Source organism: Fusarium mangiferae (assembly GCF_900044065.1).
Source record: "Fusarium mangiferae strain MRC7560 genome assembly, contig: FMAN_scaffold001, whole genome shotgun sequence".
Classification (NCBI taxonomy): Eukaryota; Fungi; Ascomycota; class Sordariomycetes; order Hypocreales; family Nectriaceae; genus Fusarium; species Fusarium mangiferae.
The window spans coordinates 4,358,544-4,379,408 of NW_024573921.1; the positions used below are offsets into that span (position 1 = coordinate 4,358,544).

At 46.3% G+C, this 20,865-nt stretch overlaps 7 protein-coding genes across 7 annotated transcripts; 5 read left to right on the plus strand and 2 right to left on the minus strand.

The window, feature by feature from the left end:
- Nucleotides 1-320: 320 nt before the first annotated feature.
- On the plus strand, nt 321-1,646 carry FMAN_01936 (uncharacterized protein; the record flags this gene model as incomplete). The annotated part of the gene is made up of 1 exon (XM_041824601.1): nt 321-1,646. One exon carries the CDS (start codon nt 321-323, stop codon nt 1,644-1,646), a length of 1,326 nt encoding a protein of 441 aa, XP_041677285.1.
- A 106-nt stretch (nt 1,647-1,752) lies between these two features.
- Nucleotides 1,753-3,573, minus strand: FMAN_01937 (uncharacterized protein; the record flags this gene model as incomplete). The annotated part of the gene is made up of 1 exon (XM_041824612.1): nt 1,753-3,573. The coding sequence occupies one exon, from the start codon at nt 3,571-3,573 to the stop codon at nt 1,753-1,755; it is 1,821 nt and encodes a 606-aa protein (XP_041677286.1).
- A 1,622-nt stretch (nt 3,574-5,195) lies between these two features.
- Nucleotides 5,196-8,654, minus strand: FMAN_01938 (uncharacterized protein; the record flags this gene model as incomplete). The annotated part of the gene is made up of 8 exons (XM_041824623.1): nt 5,196-6,453; nt 6,515-6,778; nt 6,827-6,932; nt 6,983-7,567; nt 7,619-8,002; nt 8,060-8,261; nt 8,312-8,335; nt 8,385-8,654. 8 exons carry the CDS (start codon nt 8,652-8,654, stop codon nt 5,196-5,198), a joined length of 3,093 nt encoding a protein of 1,030 aa, XP_041677287.1.
- Nucleotides 8,655-9,277: 623 nt separating this feature from the next.
- Nucleotides 9,278-12,269, plus strand: FMAN_01939 (uncharacterized protein; the record flags this gene model as incomplete). The annotated part of the gene is made up of 8 exons (XM_041824634.1): nt 9,278-9,819; nt 9,876-9,980; nt 10,028-10,321; nt 10,375-10,550; nt 10,611-11,478; nt 11,539-11,724; nt 11,784-12,083; nt 12,140-12,269. 8 exons carry the CDS (start codon nt 9,278-9,280, stop codon nt 12,267-12,269), a joined length of 2,601 nt encoding a protein of 866 aa, XP_041677288.1.
- Nucleotides 12,270-13,196: 927 nt separating this feature from the next.
- On the plus strand, nt 13,197-15,818 carry FMAN_01940 (uncharacterized protein; the record flags this gene model as incomplete). Its single annotated transcript, XM_041824645.1, has 3 exons — nt 13,197-13,648; nt 13,805-14,226; nt 14,278-15,818. The coding sequence occupies 3 exons, from the start codon at nt 13,197-13,199 to the stop codon at nt 15,816-15,818; spliced, it is 2,415 nt and encodes an 804-aa protein (XP_041677289.1).
- A 1,366-nt stretch (nt 15,819-17,184) lies between these two features.
- Nucleotides 17,185-17,976, plus strand: FMAN_01941 (uncharacterized protein; the record flags this gene model as incomplete). Its single annotated transcript, XM_041824656.1, has 1 exon — nt 17,185-17,976. One exon carries the CDS (start codon nt 17,185-17,187, stop codon nt 17,974-17,976), a length of 792 nt encoding a protein of 263 aa, XP_041677290.1.
- A 413-nt stretch (nt 17,977-18,389) lies between these two features.
- Nucleotides 18,390-20,781, plus strand: FMAN_01942 (uncharacterized protein; the record flags this gene model as incomplete). Its single annotated transcript, XM_041824667.1, has 4 exons — nt 18,390-18,452; nt 18,500-18,706; nt 18,761-20,603; nt 20,669-20,781. The coding sequence occupies 4 exons, from the start codon at nt 18,390-18,392 to the stop codon at nt 20,779-20,781; spliced, it is 2,226 nt and encodes a 741-aa protein (XP_041677291.1).
- Nucleotides 20,782-20,865: the final 84 nt, after the last annotated feature.

Here is a 20,865-nt window from a genome sequence, read left to right on the forward strand (position 1 = left end):
ATATTGATATAACAGTGTTCCTGCATTCAGATATCTAAAGAATGAATTAATTACTTTATAGACTTTGTTATGTCACAAGGCTCAAATGAAGGCCATTGGAGTTCGGACATAGCCTGTTTTGCTGATCGCTCAGATGCGCAAAGAACCATGTTAGGGCCCACTCAGTCGGCTGTGCTGATGCTGACAAGGGTCCAGTGGGCTGACATCTTAGGCTTCAACCTCATTCATCTCAGTGACCTTGCGGTATAATAACAAGCAGAAGTCAGACGGACTGTGCAAAGAGACATACAAATTAAATCACCCTTACGCTTTTTACTACCATGACATCGCAAGACTCCCCAGCCAGTTTCGGAGTGCTCGGCATTGAGCCGCCGGTTCTCTCTATTGCTTCATCACCTTATTCCATCGTCTTTGAATGGGCAGCATTATTACCGTTAGTCATTTATCTCTCCAGCAGTCGGCTACCACATAGGCTGGTCGGCCAAGCTGCATTAACTGGTTTTGTGCCCGTTGCACTATTCCCTCGCTTGGGAGTTATCGCAACCATAGCCGATTTCCTTCAACAAGGCCAAGAGTTCTTGGATCGTGCATCTTCTAGCAATGACCTTCGTAGGAAGGTTTGGGACGTCAACTGGGGGAGCATATTCCCTTGCGCCAACGGAGCTGTAGCAGCTATGCTCAGCGCTTACGCACTTCGAAATGTCAATGTTCAGAAGGTACCAGAAGAAGTCGAGGAGATCGCTGGGTCTAAGGGAGGGTATAAGCCTCTAAAGCCCAACAGCCCGTTTCGTCGCTACCAGAAGCTTCACATCCTGCGCTTTTCTGAGACTACGAAAAAGATCAGCCATGCCCGATATCTTTGGTCTGGCCTCCCAACTATCCTTGAAGTTCTCCTCCCCTTGGGGCTTTCCGGGGCCTGCGTTGTATGTTTTCTATGTGGGCTCTATGGAACCGGTGTCGCAATGCTACTTGCTGTTCTCTTACGCATAAGCAGACACCTTATGGTTATCGAGCGACCAGATGGATATCTTAAAAATAATGAGGCTGGTCTCCCGGGCTGTATGTTGGTGGCTCTGAATGAGAATGCCTCGACATGGTATCTGTACATTGGCTCGCGTGGAGTCATCGATACCATGCTTAACAAGACTATGGTCCAGTCCGTCAACTCTCCGCTGGGTATCTGGCATGCTTACGCCCTACGAGCTTTGGAGGCATTGCAAATCCTTGTCATGACCTATGTCGCCGCGCAAAAAGGCTGGGATGGTGTCGCACTCCTATCGCTCGTTGTTGTTTCTTCTATGCTTGACTATATAGCCTACAGTGACGATCGTTTGGCGTCCCGATGGCTTAAGCGAGAAGGTATCAAGGTTGACGCCACAACTCTCCAGTTCAGTGGCCGGACGCCGATGATTGGGACGATCCAGACTTTAGGCAACCAAAGATCAACGGCGTGGATGGATGGGATCATTGCGCCTTCGACTCGCCGTGATGCATGGCTTCAAAGGCTTTCATCTGATGGGAAAGAAGATGCGTTGGAGAATGACGTCAGTCTTGATGATGAAGATTGGATCTATTTGAACGAGAGACTAACTCTTGCGGCACGAGATATGATTCCACCCGATATCAAGGCTGAGTCGAGCTCATAGGGCCAGCTTGGGCTTGTCGGGCTCACTGTTATTACTCACTCTAATTCCATCTCTGCTTGTATGCAACAAATCCACAAAGCCCTGATGTAGATATGTCTCTCGCTCACTACGATACCCTTTGTCTTTTTCGAGAGTTCTCATCACCATCTGAAGACCATATCGGTATATGTCGCTCCCTAACTCTTGCCCATCGGGTAACCGAAACTCTCAACACGTATTCTCTCAATGTTGGGTTGCGCCCTTGAAACTCGGCACTCCTTCGTGGGGGCTTGGGAAGGATGTTCGTAGCGACAGACAAATTATCGACTTTAGTCATGCGGACCAATGGATATGTTGAATCAGATGGGCGAGTTCGATGGACATGACTTGCCAATGCATTGTACATGGCGTTGCCCACGGAGTCATTCATTGGGTCTCCCAGCCGTTCCCATGGCTGTGCACCCCTCCCCAAGGTCCCGACATATGGGAAGCAGCTTTCTGTAAGGCTAATGATCACGTCCGCCTGTAATCTGGTGCCTTCTTCTTCAAGCTCAATGTTAAGGAAGACTACACTGTTTGGCTCAATAGACAGTTCTTTTGTTTTAAATCCGTTAGAAGATGTCCCATTTGTGAGATTGCTGAAAGGCCGGATCCCGCGGTTTGTGAAAGAATGTCCGAAGGTGGCGACATATGTTGCGACAATTTGGATTTGCTCGGGATATTCTATCACGAACATGGCTGATGACGTAGCTGTCTCCAAATAGTTATCGGCGCGGATAAAAAGAGGCTGGCGAAATCGTCCTTCTCCATACCAATCCCTGAGGTCAAGTTGACCTATATCGCAGAGCTCATGAATACGTGATCGATAGTAGACGTCGGCGACAGCGTCGCGGGTGAGATGTATCCCTGTCTCTTTGTTCTCGGTGTCGGAAGCGGAGCCAATTCTGCAATTCAGACGCACAATTACTCCGTCGGGATTGCTTCGCTGTCTCCAATACTTGGAAGTGATTTCCAGACCTCTGTTCGTCATGGAGTACGCATTGCCGTATTGTCCTGCTGTAACTTTCGAAGCATCCCAGAAGTCCTTTACTGAGCGAGCAAGTATCCCGACTCCTGGCTTGGGATCTGGCTGGGAGCTTTTCCAAGCAAAAACGGAGTCGTCGTGGTAGACATGAATAAGCTGACGCTGGAGTCTGTTGAAAGCCTGTCTGCCCCCTTCACCATAGATGAGAGGAAGGCTGATCCCAAAAAGGCCCAACAATGAGTATGACTCGTCTTCTTCCACCGTTGTCTCCCGGCCAGAAGCCCAAGAGAATCTGATCGCGGTAGAGCAAGACGCAAAGTCCGTCGGATTGAAGGCATTCAAGTGGCGTGCTTCAATCTTACTGGCCTTCTCAATCTCAAGAGCCCAGCTTTCTCGAGTACCCATATGGCGCCACTGACTGTCAACAAAAATTAGGTAGTGCGGGGCGAGAAGTTCCTGTAGCGTCCAGCCTCTGGTGAACCATTTAGCACCGATAAAGTCATTCTTACCGGCTGTTCGAAGCCTGTTCGTGCTGGAGTCAAGATCCGTATCGTCAGGGAGAGAGACAAAGTCGACGTCACTCAGATAAGCATAACAGACGCCGGCATTTTGGTACCATCGGAACATGGCATTGATAGCTTCTTGAGTATCAGCTGGATTAGTCTTGTCGATGCAGCAGGTGTCCATCCAAGCCCACTCCCAGCCATCTTTGGAAGCCCGGTCGCAATAATCTTTCAACTTTGCCCAACCCTTCTGCTTGTACACATCATTCTTGATATCTCCTGTTCTGGTCTTCATGTCTTGGTATGTGATTTCATCTTTAGGTGATATCCATGTATGAGACAGAATGGCATAGGAGGGAAATGGAACAGGGACATCGCTGGCTTCGAAGAGCTCGTGGGATTTGGTTTGCAGCAGCCTCATGGAAATACGATTTTGATCGAGTGGTCAAGATTGTTAGGGTACCATACTAGCTAGAAAAGCTAAATAGAGAGGCTTAGGATAATTTAGGCAATTGTAAACTTTGCGCAAATGCGAAGTGTAATTGTTTACTTGTCTTTGAGTGGTTGGGGGTGATGCACAGTTCAGCCGATAAAAGCTCGCCACGAGTGTGTCAAGGTGCATAGTGGCAGGTGATTGGCTTCTTCTCCGCTATTACGGCTCAGCGCCTCCAAACTTCTGTGATTGGCGCCGTGAGTTTGTGAGGCGAGGTTAAAAAAGAAAAATGGCGATCGAGTAGCTAAATAAGGCATTATTGGCTTATTTCACCAAGTTCAGTACCATCGGTGGGTCAAGCCCTTGGAAATAAGGCGGCCGCAGAAGCTTCGAATTAGCTCGCCAAGTTTAGGCGCTACCGAACTTCGTGAAAATACAAAGGTCTCAGCCCTCAGACCCAATGAGTTGAGTTTACTTTAAAATAATCAAATGAAGTCCTATCTTTGAAACTTTACTCTTTGTGCCAGCTTATCTGCGAGAGAAAGACCAAATCTAAAAATAAGAGATACTGGTAGGTATATTAAGTTCGGAAGGTTCAGTTCACAGCAAATTTATGGCAGGGTTCCTTGGGTGATGTGCCTTGGAAAAAACTGAACAAAGGTAATCTCGCCGCTATTGTGAGAGATTTTGTTGGTGACAGTCATGGAGCAGCCAATAGGAGCCATATTGGTTACTACAATGCCTAATTTAGAATTTCTTTCAGGTGCATATATCAGCACTGCTAAGCCGTAATACCGTAGTGAATCTTAACAAATCAAAACTTGCCAAGAGTTAATGAGCTGCAGAGTCGCTTGCCTTTTCTCCATTATTACGGCTCAGCTTCTTCAGTATGGGTGGCCTCAAAAATATCTGTGCAAAAAAAAGAAAAACTGGTATTTGAGTAGCTTAATGGGATATGATTGGCTCATCTATCATCTGTCCTGATTTATAAGCTGCCAGTCACAAACTGCCGAATCAGTTAGGTGTGCTTTAAAATAGCGAGAATAATATATGTCAACAGATGAAAGCATAAATCTACCTTCGTCTTTGTGCAAAACTTTATTCATGAGGATTTCCGTAATAGAAAATCGAATCCTGAAAATATTCGAGGTATGTATTGACCTCATCGGATTTAGTTCGCAGCAGCCTTATGATAGTGCAGTCAGCTGGACCAAGTTGCCAAGGTTGTTAGAACAGTATGCAACTTAGAAAAGTTAAACATCGAGCTCGTTAGACAGCTGGTACAAATGTAATGTGTAATTTTCATATTTGCCAACAGTGCTTTGCATTGTTACGGCTCAGCGCTATAAATTTTGTGAGGCTCTGCGTGACCTAAAAATCAAAAAGGGGCATTCGGGTACCTGAACACGACATGATTGGCCATGGTCTTATGTTACTGATTAGCCAGCTCTCAGGCACAGGTGTCAGCGGCAAACAGCCTAACTAAATTTCATGAGAAGGCTGGCGAGCTTAGAGTTCCCCGGATTAAGCAATTGACAGATCGCATTTCTTAAAGCTATCCAGCACTAAATGAGTGCAAATTCGCGAGACAAAGCTAATTCTTCAATATTCTATCCCTGTTTCTTCTCTTGTTCGAAAGGTAGAATGCATCTCCGGCCGGCCTCAGATTTATGGTGAGTTTTCAGGGTGTCTACCCGGGCAAAGGCCGTTCCGCAGCCCCAAGTGGCCCCACTTCTAAGTACGCCTCGACAAATATGCTGCTTTTCTCGGTGCGTTTCCTCGTGGCGCGTAAGATCGCTCAGTCTAGTGAAGGCTTTTGTACACTGGCCACATCTAAAAGGCCGCTCATCCGTATGGCTCTGCAGATGTGACCTGAGATTGAAACGCTTAGTGTAAACTTTGGGACAATGTGGGCATTTGAACTCTCGTGGTTTGTCCCCTTTTCTCGAGCGATGTTGGCGTTGTACTTCTCGCTCCGGGTCCAATACTGACTCCAACTCTGAGTCCGACTCAGGAAGTGGCTCTCGTTCCGTCAGTGGCGGTGGTGCTTCTTCCAGAGCTCCAGTGGCCTCTTCTGGAACAGTATCATTTCGCGCACTTCGTGCCATATCTTCGTCAGTTGGGAATTCCAGACAGTCACTGGATTCTTCAGGATGAACATCCCTGATGTGTCGGTCCCGCTGTTCTTCTGATGAAAATCCAAATATAGAGCCTCTGCATCCCTCATCTTTACATCGGTAAGGCCGAATGTGTTTGTCCAAGTGTTCGTCTCGTTCATTCTTCGTCCAAAAGCCGAAGGTAAAGAATTGGCAAGTAAGTCGAGGACACTTGAAGATCATGTTGCCGTATCTGCCCTCGATGGTCTTTTGTATTGAAGAGTCTGAACTGGAGGTCACTATATCCTCCAGCGCCTCTCGAACACCAAAAACTAGGCTCCTGAGATCTAGGGCAACCTCTCCGGACTTGACCCCTTCTAAGACTCGCAGCTGCTTTTTCCATGAGGCCACTGATTGCTCGAGTTGGTCGTAGAAGTCTAGAGCTTTGAAGCATTGAAGCCTCTTCTTAGCTCCGCCGGATATCGGAAGCCTGACGGTTGGCTTTTTCCAATGCATTCTGATAAAAGTTTCTAAGGACCCTGAAAGTTCGCCGATTTTGTCTTCGTGGTCGTCAAGGTGTAAGATGCCGGCTTCCAAATGTCGAGTCCAGTTCAAAACAGCATAGTCGAGAAACCCGTAATCTCCATTAAGTATTCTTTCCGCTGTTGGGGGGCACCCAAATGCTGGAAGGTTAAGATAGTCAATGCAATGGCAGGCGAGTTCGAGTTCCTTGGCAACTATATCTATGTAACGCGAGTTGTCAATCAAGAATCTAAGTTATACGCTCATGTATTAGCATCCCTATTGCACAGACCGGCTCTCCTGGATCTTACATTTTCGCTGATAAATGAATCAGTTCAAGGGTTCCGTCCTCTTGTAGTTCTACCAAAGAGCCACAAAGGTCTTTCCCGGATACTGAAAACTGGTGACGCGGAAAGTCAACCAACTGTTGGTCAACGTTGATAGATTTTAGGGACTGTATTTCATGCCATTTTAGCGGCCTCTTTGCACAAACGAGCCACCCAAGCAACTGCAAAGCGCCTGTTTTCGTTGGGTGAGGGGCTTTATGAATTATTCTATCCATAATGCGTTCATATCTGTTAAATAGTCAGACACCAAGTTGATATGAGATGCTATAAACTCACGCCTGATTGATCTCGGGGGGAAACTCTTTCATTTGCTCTTCGACCTCGGCAAGACTTATCTGTGCTATCAAATTGATCCATATCAATTTCGCCAGTAAGAATATGCCTGGCCTGCCTGTTAGCAAATAGGACAAACCAGTTTATTAGGTTTCATACCTTTCACGGACTCAGCAACAGCAACGGCAATCCTACTTGATTCCTCCTCCGAAAAATCAAATTTGTGTCTCAGCTCCTCGGCCTGTACTCTGCTGTAAAGCAGGATGTCTTGATTGTTGTCCTGAGGGTCTATGCTTATCTTGGCAAGCCCTTGCAAGTCCTTGGCTCCAATGCGATCGTCCTGGCTGACAAAAAGGCAGCGAAGGCGATCAGGCGCGTTCTCCGGGAGCGATTCTACTAGGCGCCGGAACCACTGGGTTATGATTTTCCGTTCCTCTCTCTCGCACTCATCCAGACCATCAATGATGATATAGGCGCTTTTACAGCTGGAGAGCAGAAAATTTAACATCTCCTGTATAAGAGGAATTGAAGAAAGAACTGCCTCATTACTGTCACAGTGCTTTCGGTGCAAGTATAATAACAAATTTCTGTCCTGGTTGAGAAGTTGTAAAATGAAACTCCGAGCGATTGCAAGGAAAGTATTGTGCTCTGGTACATTTTGCTTGCAGTAAAAAAATAGCACGCGCGGTTTCGGCGTAAGCTTTTGTACTTCCTCGACTATAAGAGACGCAAGTATTGTCTTTCCTATCGCAATTTCAGTTTTGCTTCTTTGGTGGCAACTCGGGGAATGATTACCTGCGCCGGGCAAGCCGGTAAGCCAAAGTAACGGAGGTATCCGAGCATATTGAAGATCAATCCACCCTTTGAACGTCTCATTATCGAGGAGCCATCTTCCTGTACCTGGATACTCTGCTCGAATTTTGGAAAAGAGATCTTGATCTGCGGCAGGATCTATTGGCCGAAGCCAGTGGCATACGGCCAAACGCTGTGGTCGAAAAGTCTCTTCCTTAAAAGGATCTGGTTGGTAAATCGGCTCTGTATGTGTCTCCTCAAATTCTGTCGTCTGAGACTGACTGGCCTGGTTCTCAATGGCATCTCGATGTCGAACTATCTCTGAGACGATAGAAAGTAGGGCACCCTTAATCGTCTTCCAGTTAATATCAAATAGTCTCTCCCATACTATAATTGTATCGTTAGAATCTCTCAAATGTGACATGGTTGGACTTAAAAACTAACCTAAATTTCGAAAGTATTCCAAGGCAGTTTGATGGAACTTGGTAATTTCTTTGTAAATTAGGACAAGAATTTTCAACTTATGTGACCTGGTACGGAAAAAGCCTTCATACTGCTGGAGAAGAGGGAGTGCCTCTCCGACCTTTTCGTATAAGCCCACAAGCTCATCAAAAGCCTTTTCGCACAGGCTGGATGAATTAGTTATCTGTGTGCTCAAGTCAGCTTGCAGACTCGCAGAGGTAACTGAGAGATTACCTCTAGGAGAGTTCTCATGGGCCCCTGCCATAAGTTAAGTATATATAACAATTGTCTTTTAGAAATAACATACCCAAATGAAGGGCATGATCTCACTGCTTTTGCAGAACAAGCGGACCACCTCGCCATACTGCTTAGCCGCCTCTAGGAAGGGCGCCAGCCGGTTTAGATCCTGTAGTTGACGACCCGCATGCCGTTGGGTTTGTATCTTGGCAATACTGTCTCTCAATTCTTTCAATGTAGTTGTTTTGAAACTTTCTTTATCTCTGTTGCTTTCAATACCTTGCTTAAATTCCCTAAGCACCGTCTCAAACTCAAAGTCAAATAAACCGGGGGTGTTCATTACCACGAAAGTATTTTATGGTAGTCGGAATGCGTCTAAGGAGTGATTGATATTTGATAAGCAACTTGCAGATAATGGGAAGTCGATTAAGCATGGAGAAGGAAAGAGATGCTCAGATGACTGAAATAGAGCGGTAGAAATAAGATTGACTGGGTGGACTGAGCGAAGATGAGCGCAGTTCTAAATATAGATGAGGCTGATTGCTGCGGGGTAAAGATGCCTTCTTTGTGGAGTCGGTCAGCATGTACTTAAGCGCCAGCCAGGGTTGTAATCTTATGTGGGCTTCTTCAGCTGAACTTGGTATCATTTTTTAGTCTCTTGATTATTGACTTTTTCTTCTGTTTATATGCTAGAGATGCAAGAGAATTCGCTAAAACGGCTGCAGATTTCGGAAGAGCATGAACGAAACTCGTTTAGCCCTGTTCCGACGTCGACTACTGAAGAAGAAATATGGGCAAATACTCGGGTGATGAATACATGTTTTGGATGCGTGAGTCTTTGTGCAAGAAAATAGCATGAATAGATCAATAACAGGTTCGTTGTTAAACTATCAGGTCATTGGAGAAGATGCGCAATTAAGCTGCAATCCGTTAGAACACCAATTATCCCTATATCAATCTTCGATGCTCTTCGACGTTGTGCAACAAGGGCAGTACTTCTCTTTGGTACATAACGACTTGATTTTCGCGCGGCTGAGTAAAGGATTGTGCACACTGTTGCTCTCCCTTGTGTCTCAACATCAACTATGCGTCTTAGCATACGTCCCGAGTGAGGCCTCTGTTTTGGAAGCGGATTTTTGGTGCATGCGAGCTGGCTCCAAGCTTCCAATAGAGCTGAATATTTATGGACACCGTGAGGACGCTGACGCTATCGGTCGAACTCTTTCCAAGGCCGGTGCCTATCTTCAATTCCCTCGAAGCGGGCTACAAGGAGTGGAGTACTATAATCCACACTTCTTTCGAATGGAAGGTTACCCGGAGCAAGCATCGATCGAAACTCTGCTTTTATCTCCGCCAGAAGTGGTGGAAGCCAGAGACCAGGCTCCCGACGAAGAGTCTACAGCCGATAATGCAGATGCGGTTGATGAGATCCTTGGTTCGCTATCATACCATAATCTCCGTGATGGCATTCAAGTTGACAGTCGCATCAAAAGTGTGCTTTTCCCGTACGTTCGTTCGTATTGGCTTTTATACCAAGGCGCCAATGTTGACAGAAATTCAGCTACCAAAGGGAAGCAATCGACTTTATCCTCAAACGAGAGACTGGCGATATCCCCTCGGAACTTAGCCTCTGGAAGTATAATAGCACTGATGCGGATGAACCTTTGTGAGAACGAGATGCCCGACTCAACTGCCTTATACTGACAACAATAGTTATCAGCATGTGTTCAGTGGAGCAAAGCGTCCAAGTCAGGAAGAGGCTGAAGGCGGAATCCTGGCAGATGATATGGGATTAGGGAAATCCCTCGTCCTATTGTCAACTATAGCAGGTTCACTAGATCGGGCAAATGCATTTGCTGAATCCAATCAACGGTCTGCAGCGACGCTGATCGTGGTGTCATCAACTCGTAAGTGCTATATGTTACAGAAGAAAGAAAAAAGATCAAAACGGACTCAAACTGATTTGAACCAAGTCTTGATCGACAACTGGGTTGAACAGATTCAAAAGTGAAGCTCCTTGAGGTTAATTATCACGTTCTGGTCGAATTAACAAATTAAAGGCATACTTATCCCGGTGGTCTATCGTGTCACCGACACACTGGTACACAACGGCATAAAGAAGCACATCTACTGTACCATAAGTCTATAGTGTTCACGACATACGCCACATTGGCGGCCGACGCGTCTCGCGGTAGCTTATCCAGAGTCCACTGGTTCAGGATCGTTTTGGATGAAGGTTTGGGAACAACTCGCATGCTACTGTATCTTGTATTCTAACTTACATAACCTTTCTTAGCACACGATATCAGAAACCGCAGAACGAACCAGTTCAAAGCCGTCATCGCGCTTTCGGCAAAGCATCGCTGGTGCCTAACTGGAACACCCATTCAGAACAGTATGGATGATCTTGGAGCTTTAGTATCTTTCCTAAGGGTACCAGTCCTTGAAAATGCTCCGACATTCCACAAGTTCATCACAAGTCCAGCAACGTCCTCCACTTCAAAAGACCGGTTCAAGAATCTACGAACATTACTTGAGACCATATGTTTAAGAAGAACAAGAGATATATTGCCCCTGAGGCCTCCGGTCACGTATGTCCGAGAGGTCTTGCTTACCGCTTCTGAACGACAAGAGTACAACAATCTCATCCAAAAAGGTAAAACACAACTGGATATGATAACTAGCGGGCACAGCAAAAGGAAAGTGAGCTCTGTAGTGCTCCAGTCGATTCTCAAACTACGTCTCTTTTGCAACAACGGCACATCAATCGATAACAAACAATTTGAGGTTACGGGTCTTCCATCCGACCCAGATGAAGCATTGGCATATCTTCAACAACATGACCGCAATATCTGTGCCATTTGCTCTGCTACGATTTACTCTATCGATAGTTCTGAAAAGACGGATGGTGGTAGGTTCATATTTTCCTGTTGTCACTTATTTTGTCGCACTTGCATGCCTCAGTATCGAAAGCGGAAATCACCTTGTCCAGCCTGCCAGCAAGAAGGAGGCGAAGCCGAACTTCCAGGCGTTCAGCCCATGCAAGATGGGCAGGCAAGCATGGGGACAAGCGGACAGACTGGCGATGGTCGTGCTATTGACGAATACCCGTCGAAGTTACTCTGTCTCTTGGACGATATCCGCGAACATAATACACAAAAAAGGTAAGTTATCCGAGTACTTTCATGAGTCGAACAGAATATGCTGAATTTTGCATCTCTCAGCATCGTGTTTTCTTGCTGGAAAAAGACACTTTTCCTCGTCAGCAACCTTCTTTCGCATCATTCCATTAGAAACGGTATAATCCATGGTTCGCGAACGCTCGCTGAACGCACCAAAACCTTGAAGGAGTTTCAGTCGAAAACTGGCCCAACTATTCTACTTATGACGTTGGGGACAGGTGCCGTAGGGTGAGTTTGCGGTTGCGTTTTGATAGTGCGATGTTTTCTTATTTCTCACTCCTTGGCAGATTGAACCTTGCCGTTGCATCACGTATTTACCTCCTGGAGCCGCAATGGAACCCGTCTATCGAGGAGCAGGCGATTGGGAGAGCGCTTCGACTCGGTCAAGAATCTCAAGTCGTTGTTGTCAGATACATCACAGCAAAGACGGTTGAACAGGTCTGGGAGCATGCGTTGCTCGTCTTGCTCTCGCTAACAGTTTGCAGGCTGATGTCGTATTTCGTCAAAGACGAAAATTGCAGTTGGTTGGCGGGGGATTCGGCAAAGGGAAGAACGCATCATCGGAGGCTTCCGTGGAGTCGCTGTTGGTAAGTGAAGCAAAAGATAAACACGAGTAAGGCTATGAATTCTGACACTTTCCTAGCATGTTTTTGACGATGACGGGCATCGACATAGGGTCCAAAGCCTGGCTTTCTTTCGGCATTTTCCTGGGTTGGGTTGTACACAAATTCTTAAGTAGACTGTTTCAGATCAAGCCAGTAGCTTCTCGATAACGAGATTCTAGCTTAGAAAGAATTCCGGATCTCTGTTGTCATTTTATTGCTCCTACAGATGGCCACGAAAATACCCAATTAGGCATGCCCGTTGGCCTCTACGTGACCGCAATGAGAAACAGACGGTGTCCCTCTCTCCTGGTGGAACTAAGTTCGCTCTGCTGATTTAAGCTCTCATCCACAAGTCTCAACTGTAAATAGCACATCTAACTCATAACTTAGAGATAATGCCATAACATCTAAGCAACTGCCACAGCATGAAGCCGATTACTTAAGATACCGTAGGCCAGCTTTTAAAACGCACATTCATGTCGCAAGCCTTATCACTGAGACGTCTACAATCTACAAGTAGGTTATTATATTTCCATCCAGTAATAATGTGGCTGTATACGCTGACGCTGACAGCATGCACTTCTGCCTGTTATTTTACGGGCCCTTGAATGGCTATCCATTAACCCGTGTTGCTTGTTTACTCTGCTTAGAAAAGATACGCATATTCAGCCCAATCCGGGAAATCAGGTTGCATGTGCAATATTTACTTGATACTTCATCTTCCCTACTAACCTTGCTGTTATCATCACTTAGCCGCTAGTACTCTGAGTTCATCTTCGAATGCGGCGTCTACTGCAGGTAGCTATTGGCCAAATTACGAACAGGCATCGAATATCAATTCTCGGAAAGCGTCGGCTCCGTCTTGGATTAGGCGCCAAGCAAGGCGGGCGCATGCATGCCACTTGGCACCTATCCATTGACTGGATGTCAAGAATCGATTGAGGGGAAGCTGAAAAGCTAAGACCTAGAACCCATTCTCTTCTGTCGCTCCAAAAACCTCTAACTATTTTTAGAGTTTTCTGACATCTCATCCACCGTATCCCGACCAAACTGTCAACAGCGAAAGGGATAGGCCTCTAACTCATATGATTCAGAATGTTGGATCCGGTAACAGCCATAGGTCTTGCGTCATCTATTGTTGCCTTCGTTGATTTCAGCGCAAAGCTCGTCAAAGGGTCGATCGAGATCTATCAGGCTAGTGATGGCACCCTAACAGAGAACCGCAACAGTCAGGCGGTCGCGGGCGCAATGGAAAGATTCGCCGCTCGGCTCATTATCCAGCAGTCCTCACAGCTATTCGGCGATGAAAAGGAACTCGTTGATCTCGCGGAAAACTGCCATATTGTCTGTATGGAACTACTCGATTTGTTGGGGCGAATCAAGCCGAAGGATTTGTCTTCCAAAAAGCAGAGCCTTTGGGCAGCATTGAAGAACAGATTTCATGAGGGCGAGCGGAAAGAGCTTGAAAACAGACTCGATACTTGTCGCCGCCAGCTGGAGCTTCACATGAGCTTCAAAACCATGATCTCCGTTGACAAGCTTTCTCAGTACGTTGCAGAATATAGCGAGAGTCTAAATCCACTAAAGGCTACGGTATCGGAGCTATCAGCGATTAGCATTGATACCCATGAGTCAATCCGTCAGTTATTGAACACACAAAAAGCAGTGCTCCATGCTAGTATTACCAAGCAAATTTTGAAAAGCCTAAAGCACGACGATATGGATAAAAGGCATGGCATGATAGAAGACGCTCATGAGAAGACGTTTCAGTGGATTTTTGATATCGACGGAGCCGCTCGGAATGACCAGGCAGGGTCTGTTTCTCCAGCTCCGGACGATTGGGATAGCGTTGACACACTTGGTTCTAATGATTCAGATGCTTCTGTAAGTTCTTTCCGAAGGCAAGAGCGAGCCAGAAGAAGAAAATGGAAAAGAGACACGGAAATCGAGAAGACAAATGAGGAAATACAGATGCGACAGGAATCACGAGAAAAGTTCCTTACGTGGCTTTCAGCTGGAACAGGAATCTTTCACATATCAGGAAAGATGGGCTGCGGGAAATCGACCCTGATGAAATTCTTAAGTCATCACCCGGGAACACGAACACGATTGGATGAGTGGGCAAGTCAGTGCAATGTTGTATGGTTCTTGAAAGTATAATGCTGACTACATGCAGGTGGAAATCGGCTTGTGTTAGCAAGCTTCTTCTTTTGGCGACCAGGCTCAGGCGATCAAAAATCACTGGACGGTTTATATCGTTCCCTGCTGCACAGTGTGCTCAAACACCATCATGACTTGATACCGAGCATCTTCCCTAGAGCATGGAGAGAAGCGAGAGAAAGATCTTGGGCAACACAGACGGAAGTAACCCTCTCAGGAGATGATATCAGTGAAGCGTTCGACCTTCTCGTTCGTAGCGAGAACATATGCGCCAACTACAGCTTCTGTTTCTTTATGGACGGCTTGGACGAATATCAAATCAGAACACAAGCCGACCATATGGACCTCGTCGAACGGTTACATAGCTGGACTACCGCCTTCCCTTCGAATATTAAGCTTTGTGTTTCAAGCCGAGAGGAGCATCCTTTCATGAACTCGTTTGCAGAAGCCCAAAGGTTACGACTTCACACCCTAACACAATACGATATCAAGGCATATATTCTAGACAGGCTCCCCAGTTCTAAAAGCCCAAGACCCAGGCAGGCATTGGCCAAGTATATTGTCAAAAAGGCTAGCGGTGTCTTCTTTTGGGTAGCACTCGTCGTCAGAAGCATACGTGGTCAGTGGTACTTCGAGCCCAAGCCTGCTAGGCTCCGCAAAATTGTCCGTGAATTTCCGAGCGAATTGAACGACCTTTACCGACATATACTAAAGAAACTCCACAAAAGCGATCGCAAAATGGCATATCAGACACTCGCTATGCTCCCCTTTGTGACTGGTAGGCAAAGTTGCATTTATCTGGACTTACTGGCGTACTCTTTCCTTGATGAATACGACCTAAACGAAAGGTTTGCCAGGGAAGATAAATTCAAAGCAAAACTATCAGAAGAACAAAAGGAGGAAAGGCGGCAGATCGCCCGGACTATGCTGAGCGACTGGTGTGGGGGACTAGTTGAATTCGACCGCCGGGGGAATATTGGCTACGCCCACCGGTCTGTGGCAGACTTCCTCGAAGATGATGACATCCAACAGCAAATGGCCGCCTCTTTGCATGGTACCCACCCGGTCAGTGTACTTTCGGAGCTTATGCTGGCAAGATGGAAAGTTCAAGGGAGTGACGGTGATTGGCGACGGGGGGGCTCCCCATATAATCTTATGGTGTTACGTGAAGTTCATCATCTCGATCACGAACCATTCGAGTTTCTACGCAATATGAATGACATTTTCGAGCCACATCTAAACAGCATTGATGACTCAACACTTCTCGGTTCCATTGAAATCTGGGTACGGGAATATGCTGGTTATATCGCAATGAGACAGGTCAAGGATGAAATAAATATGCGTAAAGTCGGGGAAAGTGTTTACCTGTCCTTCGCGCCCCTCTTTTTCCCATTCCTCAAGACAAATGACTACGTCTTATGGAGCATTGAAAACGACCCTAAAGCGACAAATACTGCATTCAAGATGGTGCTTCTCTTCTATGCTTCCATCATCAACCCCTCTTATCCAGTTTTAGATATGCTTCTGGAACTGAACATCATCAGCCCCAAAATGTGAACTCATCTCATGCCGGTTATTGGCACATTCTGGTGGAAAGAGACATATATTTCTGGCACAGTTGGTGAGAGCCATTCGATTTGGCAATGCTTCCTTGTTGAAGAGTTTTATACCTGGCTAGACTATGAGAGATATGATGTAAATCATCGTTTTGTTGGTATAGTAGAGCGCTTTCTTCGAATCGGTGCTGACCACCGCTTTGGATTTTCAATCCTGGTCGTTCAGTGGCCAACTGCGGCAGGAATAAAACCCGAAACGGAAGATACCTTTACTTTTGGCGACCCCAGTGAGCCAGAGACCCTCTCTTTCAGGCGTAAATGGCGATATACCGTCAACGATAGGTTGGAAATAGAGAAGAGGTATGCTATCGCTTCTGGTCTTGACTGCACTTTTTCCAAGTTACGAACTTGGCCATGCGAGGCGAATGGGCCTCGTCGCGAGATATCGTTCACAGGGTGGATCAGAGCGATGGGTGATTTTCCAGGCAAAGAGGATGTGCTTCAACTCGTGGAGGAGAGGGCCCACAACTTGCAGCGTGTTCAAAACAATCAAGTCGTCACGGTGGAGAACCAGAGCGTCGACACACTTAAAACGGCAGGCAGAACAGAACGTGATGTAACTATTTATGACGAGCCAACAGTACTCTTGGAGAAAAGGATAACCTTTAATTGGTTATACTTTACTGGTATTATGTTAGGTAAGTGATTCGGAAATAGAAACCAATTTCCTTCTACTTTAAAGAGCTGACTTATTACAAACAGGAGTTGCCTTAATAATCCTAGGTTATATAGGTATATAGTAAGTAACGTAAGTATTATATGAGAATTATTTTTCCTTTATAACTATTCTCTTCTTCTTTTTGCCATCTTTCTGCTCTGAGTCCAACCTGATAGGGTTGATCCGTTCCTTGCCCTTAAATAAGTGCTTGTTTCATGGCAGTGAAGCGTTACCTATAGTTACTGGCTGGATGAGGTGGCTACATAAAGCCCAAACCCTAGCTCTTTTCTTAGCACTTCCAGCTATGCAACCGCTGTGGTGATCAATTTCAGCATCTCTGATATTGTTTTTATTAATTTTTCAAATGGCCACCCATGCACTAACGGAAATGCCCGATTAGGCAAGCCCGGCCACCTCTCCACTACGGCGACTGATAAATGGCCCCCACTTTGTCTTCCGGTGGAACAAATTACTGTAAAGGGAACGAAAGTTAGCTGTCATGGCCGTCAATGGCGTTCTTATGTGAGACTTGGAGAACTTGTTATATAAAGCGTGAGACTCCGAGAGAAATCAAATATACATCACTCAATCATCACCTCTCATCCAAATAAAGTCATCGTTACTGCAATCACCCACTTACAAGGTCATCATGAATTCCAACACCAACCAGATCGCCGTTACTCTGCGACAAATCGCCAAGATGATCGACCACTCTCTTCTGCACCCCACTATGACAGACGCCGAAATTCTCCAAGGCCTTGCCATCGCCAAAAAGTACGGCGTCGCTACAGCCTGCGTCAAACCATATGCAATCTCCATGGCTAAGCAGGAACTCCAGGGCAGTGATGTCTTGGTCTGTCCCGTCATTGGCTTCCCTCATGGAAACAGCAGCACTTCAGTCAAAGTCTTCGAAGCTGATGTCGCCACCGCTGTTGGCGGTAATGAGATCGACATGGTAATCAATATCGGCAAAGCACTCGGCGGTGACTGGAACTATGTCGCTGATGAGATTCGTCAAGTCAACAATGTTGTTGTCAAGCGCGGTGCTATTCTCAAAGTCATCTTTGAAAATGACTACCTGAACGAGGAACACATTGTGCGTCTTTGCAAGATCTGCTCGGATATTGGAGTGGCTTTCGTCAAGACTTCGACTGGCTATGGATTCGTCAAGCAGTCAGATGGCACGTACAATTATAAGGGTGCTACTATTCCTCATCTGAAGCTTATGGTAGAAAACTCTAGCAAAGATGTCCAGGTTAAGGCTGCCGGGGGTGTTCGTACCCTTGACGATTTGCTGCATGTCATGTCGCTGGGTGTTACACGTATTGGCGCTACAGCTACAATGGCGATTATGGAGGAAGCGGCTAAGAGGGGGGTCACGGATGAGCCTACCGAGGTTACGTTCAAACCTATGGCTGATAGCTCTGTCGGAAGATACTGATACTCGTCGGAGAGGGGACAAAATTGCTTGTTGTGAGAGATTTTACAGATAACCAGTTGAAAAATCAACAAGACTTTTCTTGGATTAAAGTTACAAGTTCTATTTATTCTACATGCTATATTCCAGATCCGTCGCTCTCTGCATCTACCTTTTACCGAAATGTGTATCTAGGATAGTTCACTAGAATAGAAGTTGCTACACATGTGGCAGCTATTGCTATAACATTAGTCCGAAGGTTTGGAAAAATATAATTCACTGGTCGAGGGTAGGGGGACAGTGTCTCGGGCAACGCCGGCTCCGGCAAAATTCACTACGGAGTTGCCATAAATAGTTGTCCGGCAAGGAAAAGAGTAATTCCGAATGTTTCATCATCACAACATTCTTCTTCACAACCAAACTATCCAGCAATCGTAATGAAGACCAATCGGCGCAAAGTATCCCGGGCTTGCGAGAGGTGTCGTAAGCAAAAGCTGAAAGTGAATATACCCCTCTAAATGATAGCTGAGTTGACTCAATGCGATAGTGTGATATCGAGCGTCCATGCACCCTATGCTCACGAGCGAATGTTGAATGCATTGCATCGGACAGTTCGAGATGGAGACCCTATAAAAGTACACGGACGCAAATCGCGACAACGACCAAGCCAGTCCGAGCTCAGCTGGGAGCTACTGTTGCTCCGGTTGTAGAATCAGCCTGGAATTCCAGTTCAACCGTGAAGCTAGTTGAAGAGGTAAGCATACAAAAGGCCTAACCCTTCGTTATCTCGCACTAACATGGAAGTAAGGCATTTCAGCAGCATGAAGCTGACTCACCGGAAGGCGTTGAATTCTCCGCTCTAAGATCAGAGACTTGGGCCCAAGAAAAGCCTGCTACCGAAACTGACAACAAGAGTCCCTTCCAAATACCTGTCGCTGAACGTCCCAGAGACAAACAACTACAACAAGCCAATGTTAAGTCCAAGCTGTCGGCTGCCGAGAAGGAACTCATGTCTTTGTTACCCGATCTTGGACCAGCGACTCTCTTGGTCGACAACTATTTTGATCGCATCCACTGGTTCATATTAGTCTTTCACCAAGATGATTTCAGAAGAAAGTTCCAGGATCTCTACAAATACCAAATTTCTCCTTCCGGCTCGAACGCCCCATCGAGAGGTATAGGCTTTCTAGCCGTTCTTCTGGCCGTTTTCGCGACCAGCTTGCATCACAGCGGGGTGCAGGAAAGCAAGCTCAAATCCCATAATATCGATCCCAAAGAACTGAAAGACCGGATATTAGACACCCTTAAATTGAGATTTTTGGATATTGTCTCAAGAGGTTCTCTTGAAGCAGTGCAATTCTGCGTTTTGCTAGCAAGTTATTACTTGTACCACGGTCAACCTGGAATGGCTTGGCCGCTATCGGGTTCTGGGTTGCGAATCGCCCAAGCACTGGCACTTCATCGAAGAGCGACAGCTGGAGATCCTAATGATCAAGCTATCAATCAGCAGATACAAGACCGGAAACGGGCATGGTGGGCTGTCTACGAGATCGACACTTTCTGCTCGATGCTTTATGGATTCCCTCTCGGCTTTTCCGATGACGATTGCAACATCGAAGCTTTGGATCCATATGATAAGTACTCTGGGTCGACTAAGGAGTCTCGCCAGACAATGAGACCATCGTTACTGTTTTATAAATGTGCGATGTCTAGGCTGTCGGCTATTGTCAAGTCCGCATTGGTTGAGCTATATGGCACTAGGCATAGTGACGGAAAGAGAGAGAACAGCCTAAAAAGTCTTTTCGATAAAGTTGCGGTTTTAAAGGAGCGTCTCCAAGAGTGGCATGGAAACCTAGCTCCAAAGCTCAAGTTCGATAGTCATGACTCTCTGTCAGATCTTCAAGTTACGAGAGACCGCGAAAGAACTGGGCAAGAATTTGAAAACCATCTGTTCCGGCTGCAAGCACTTTCCCTGAAGCTGGCATACGAGAACGCGAAAATTCTAATCCATAGGCCACTTCTGTCATTCCGACTGGCCACTTCGACTTCAACAAGCACAGTCAACTCCAATACCGACCCATTTCGGCGGGCGATGCAAGAGTGTAGGGAGGCTGCACTCCATATATCGAAGATCACTTCAACCCCTTACCTCTTAGAAGCATCTGAGACATATGCTGTAGCTGTTGTGTCACTGCACCTCTTGACGGCAGGTGTGACACTCTGTATTTCGATAACCGTCGATCCCTTTGCTTCCAACTCAGCCGAGGCGATATCTGGAATACGACAGCTGATGCAGGTACAGGACCTTCTGAAGGACAGATCAATTGTTGCCGCACAGAGTCTGGACATCACAAAAAGATTGATGGGTCTTGTGACGGCAAAGGCAGGCAACGATAGGCCAGAGACTGAGCCTGTTAGTAGTAAATACGCAGATGTCCCTCCTGGAGAAGGCAGCAAAAATAGCTCTACAGCGCCTGATAGAAGATATTCTGGACAAGGGTCGATTCCAACGACAAACATGGATTTGAACTCACCACCGACGGGGAATAATGGTAGCATAACTGATACACTGAGCCTGAGCTTCGCAGATCAAGATATTACCGTCTGCGCTGACGCGTCTGTGGAGGACACCATTCTAGAGTATGAGCAAGGTGAGCGTCGACTGAGGAAGAACTGCCAAATATTATACACACTAACTACTGCAAACAGCGGCCAGTCGTTTATTTACTGGAGATATCACATATGATCCAGGTGATTCGTTTCTGGACAATCGTTTCTTGGAACAGAACCAAGGCTGGATATGGAGTTGGAACTTTATGGAATAGGTAGGGAGAAAATTCACGTGGTGGTCTCGGATGGTGGGCATTGCAGTTGGGTGTCAAACCGCATTGGCGCCATTGGGCACTGTACAGA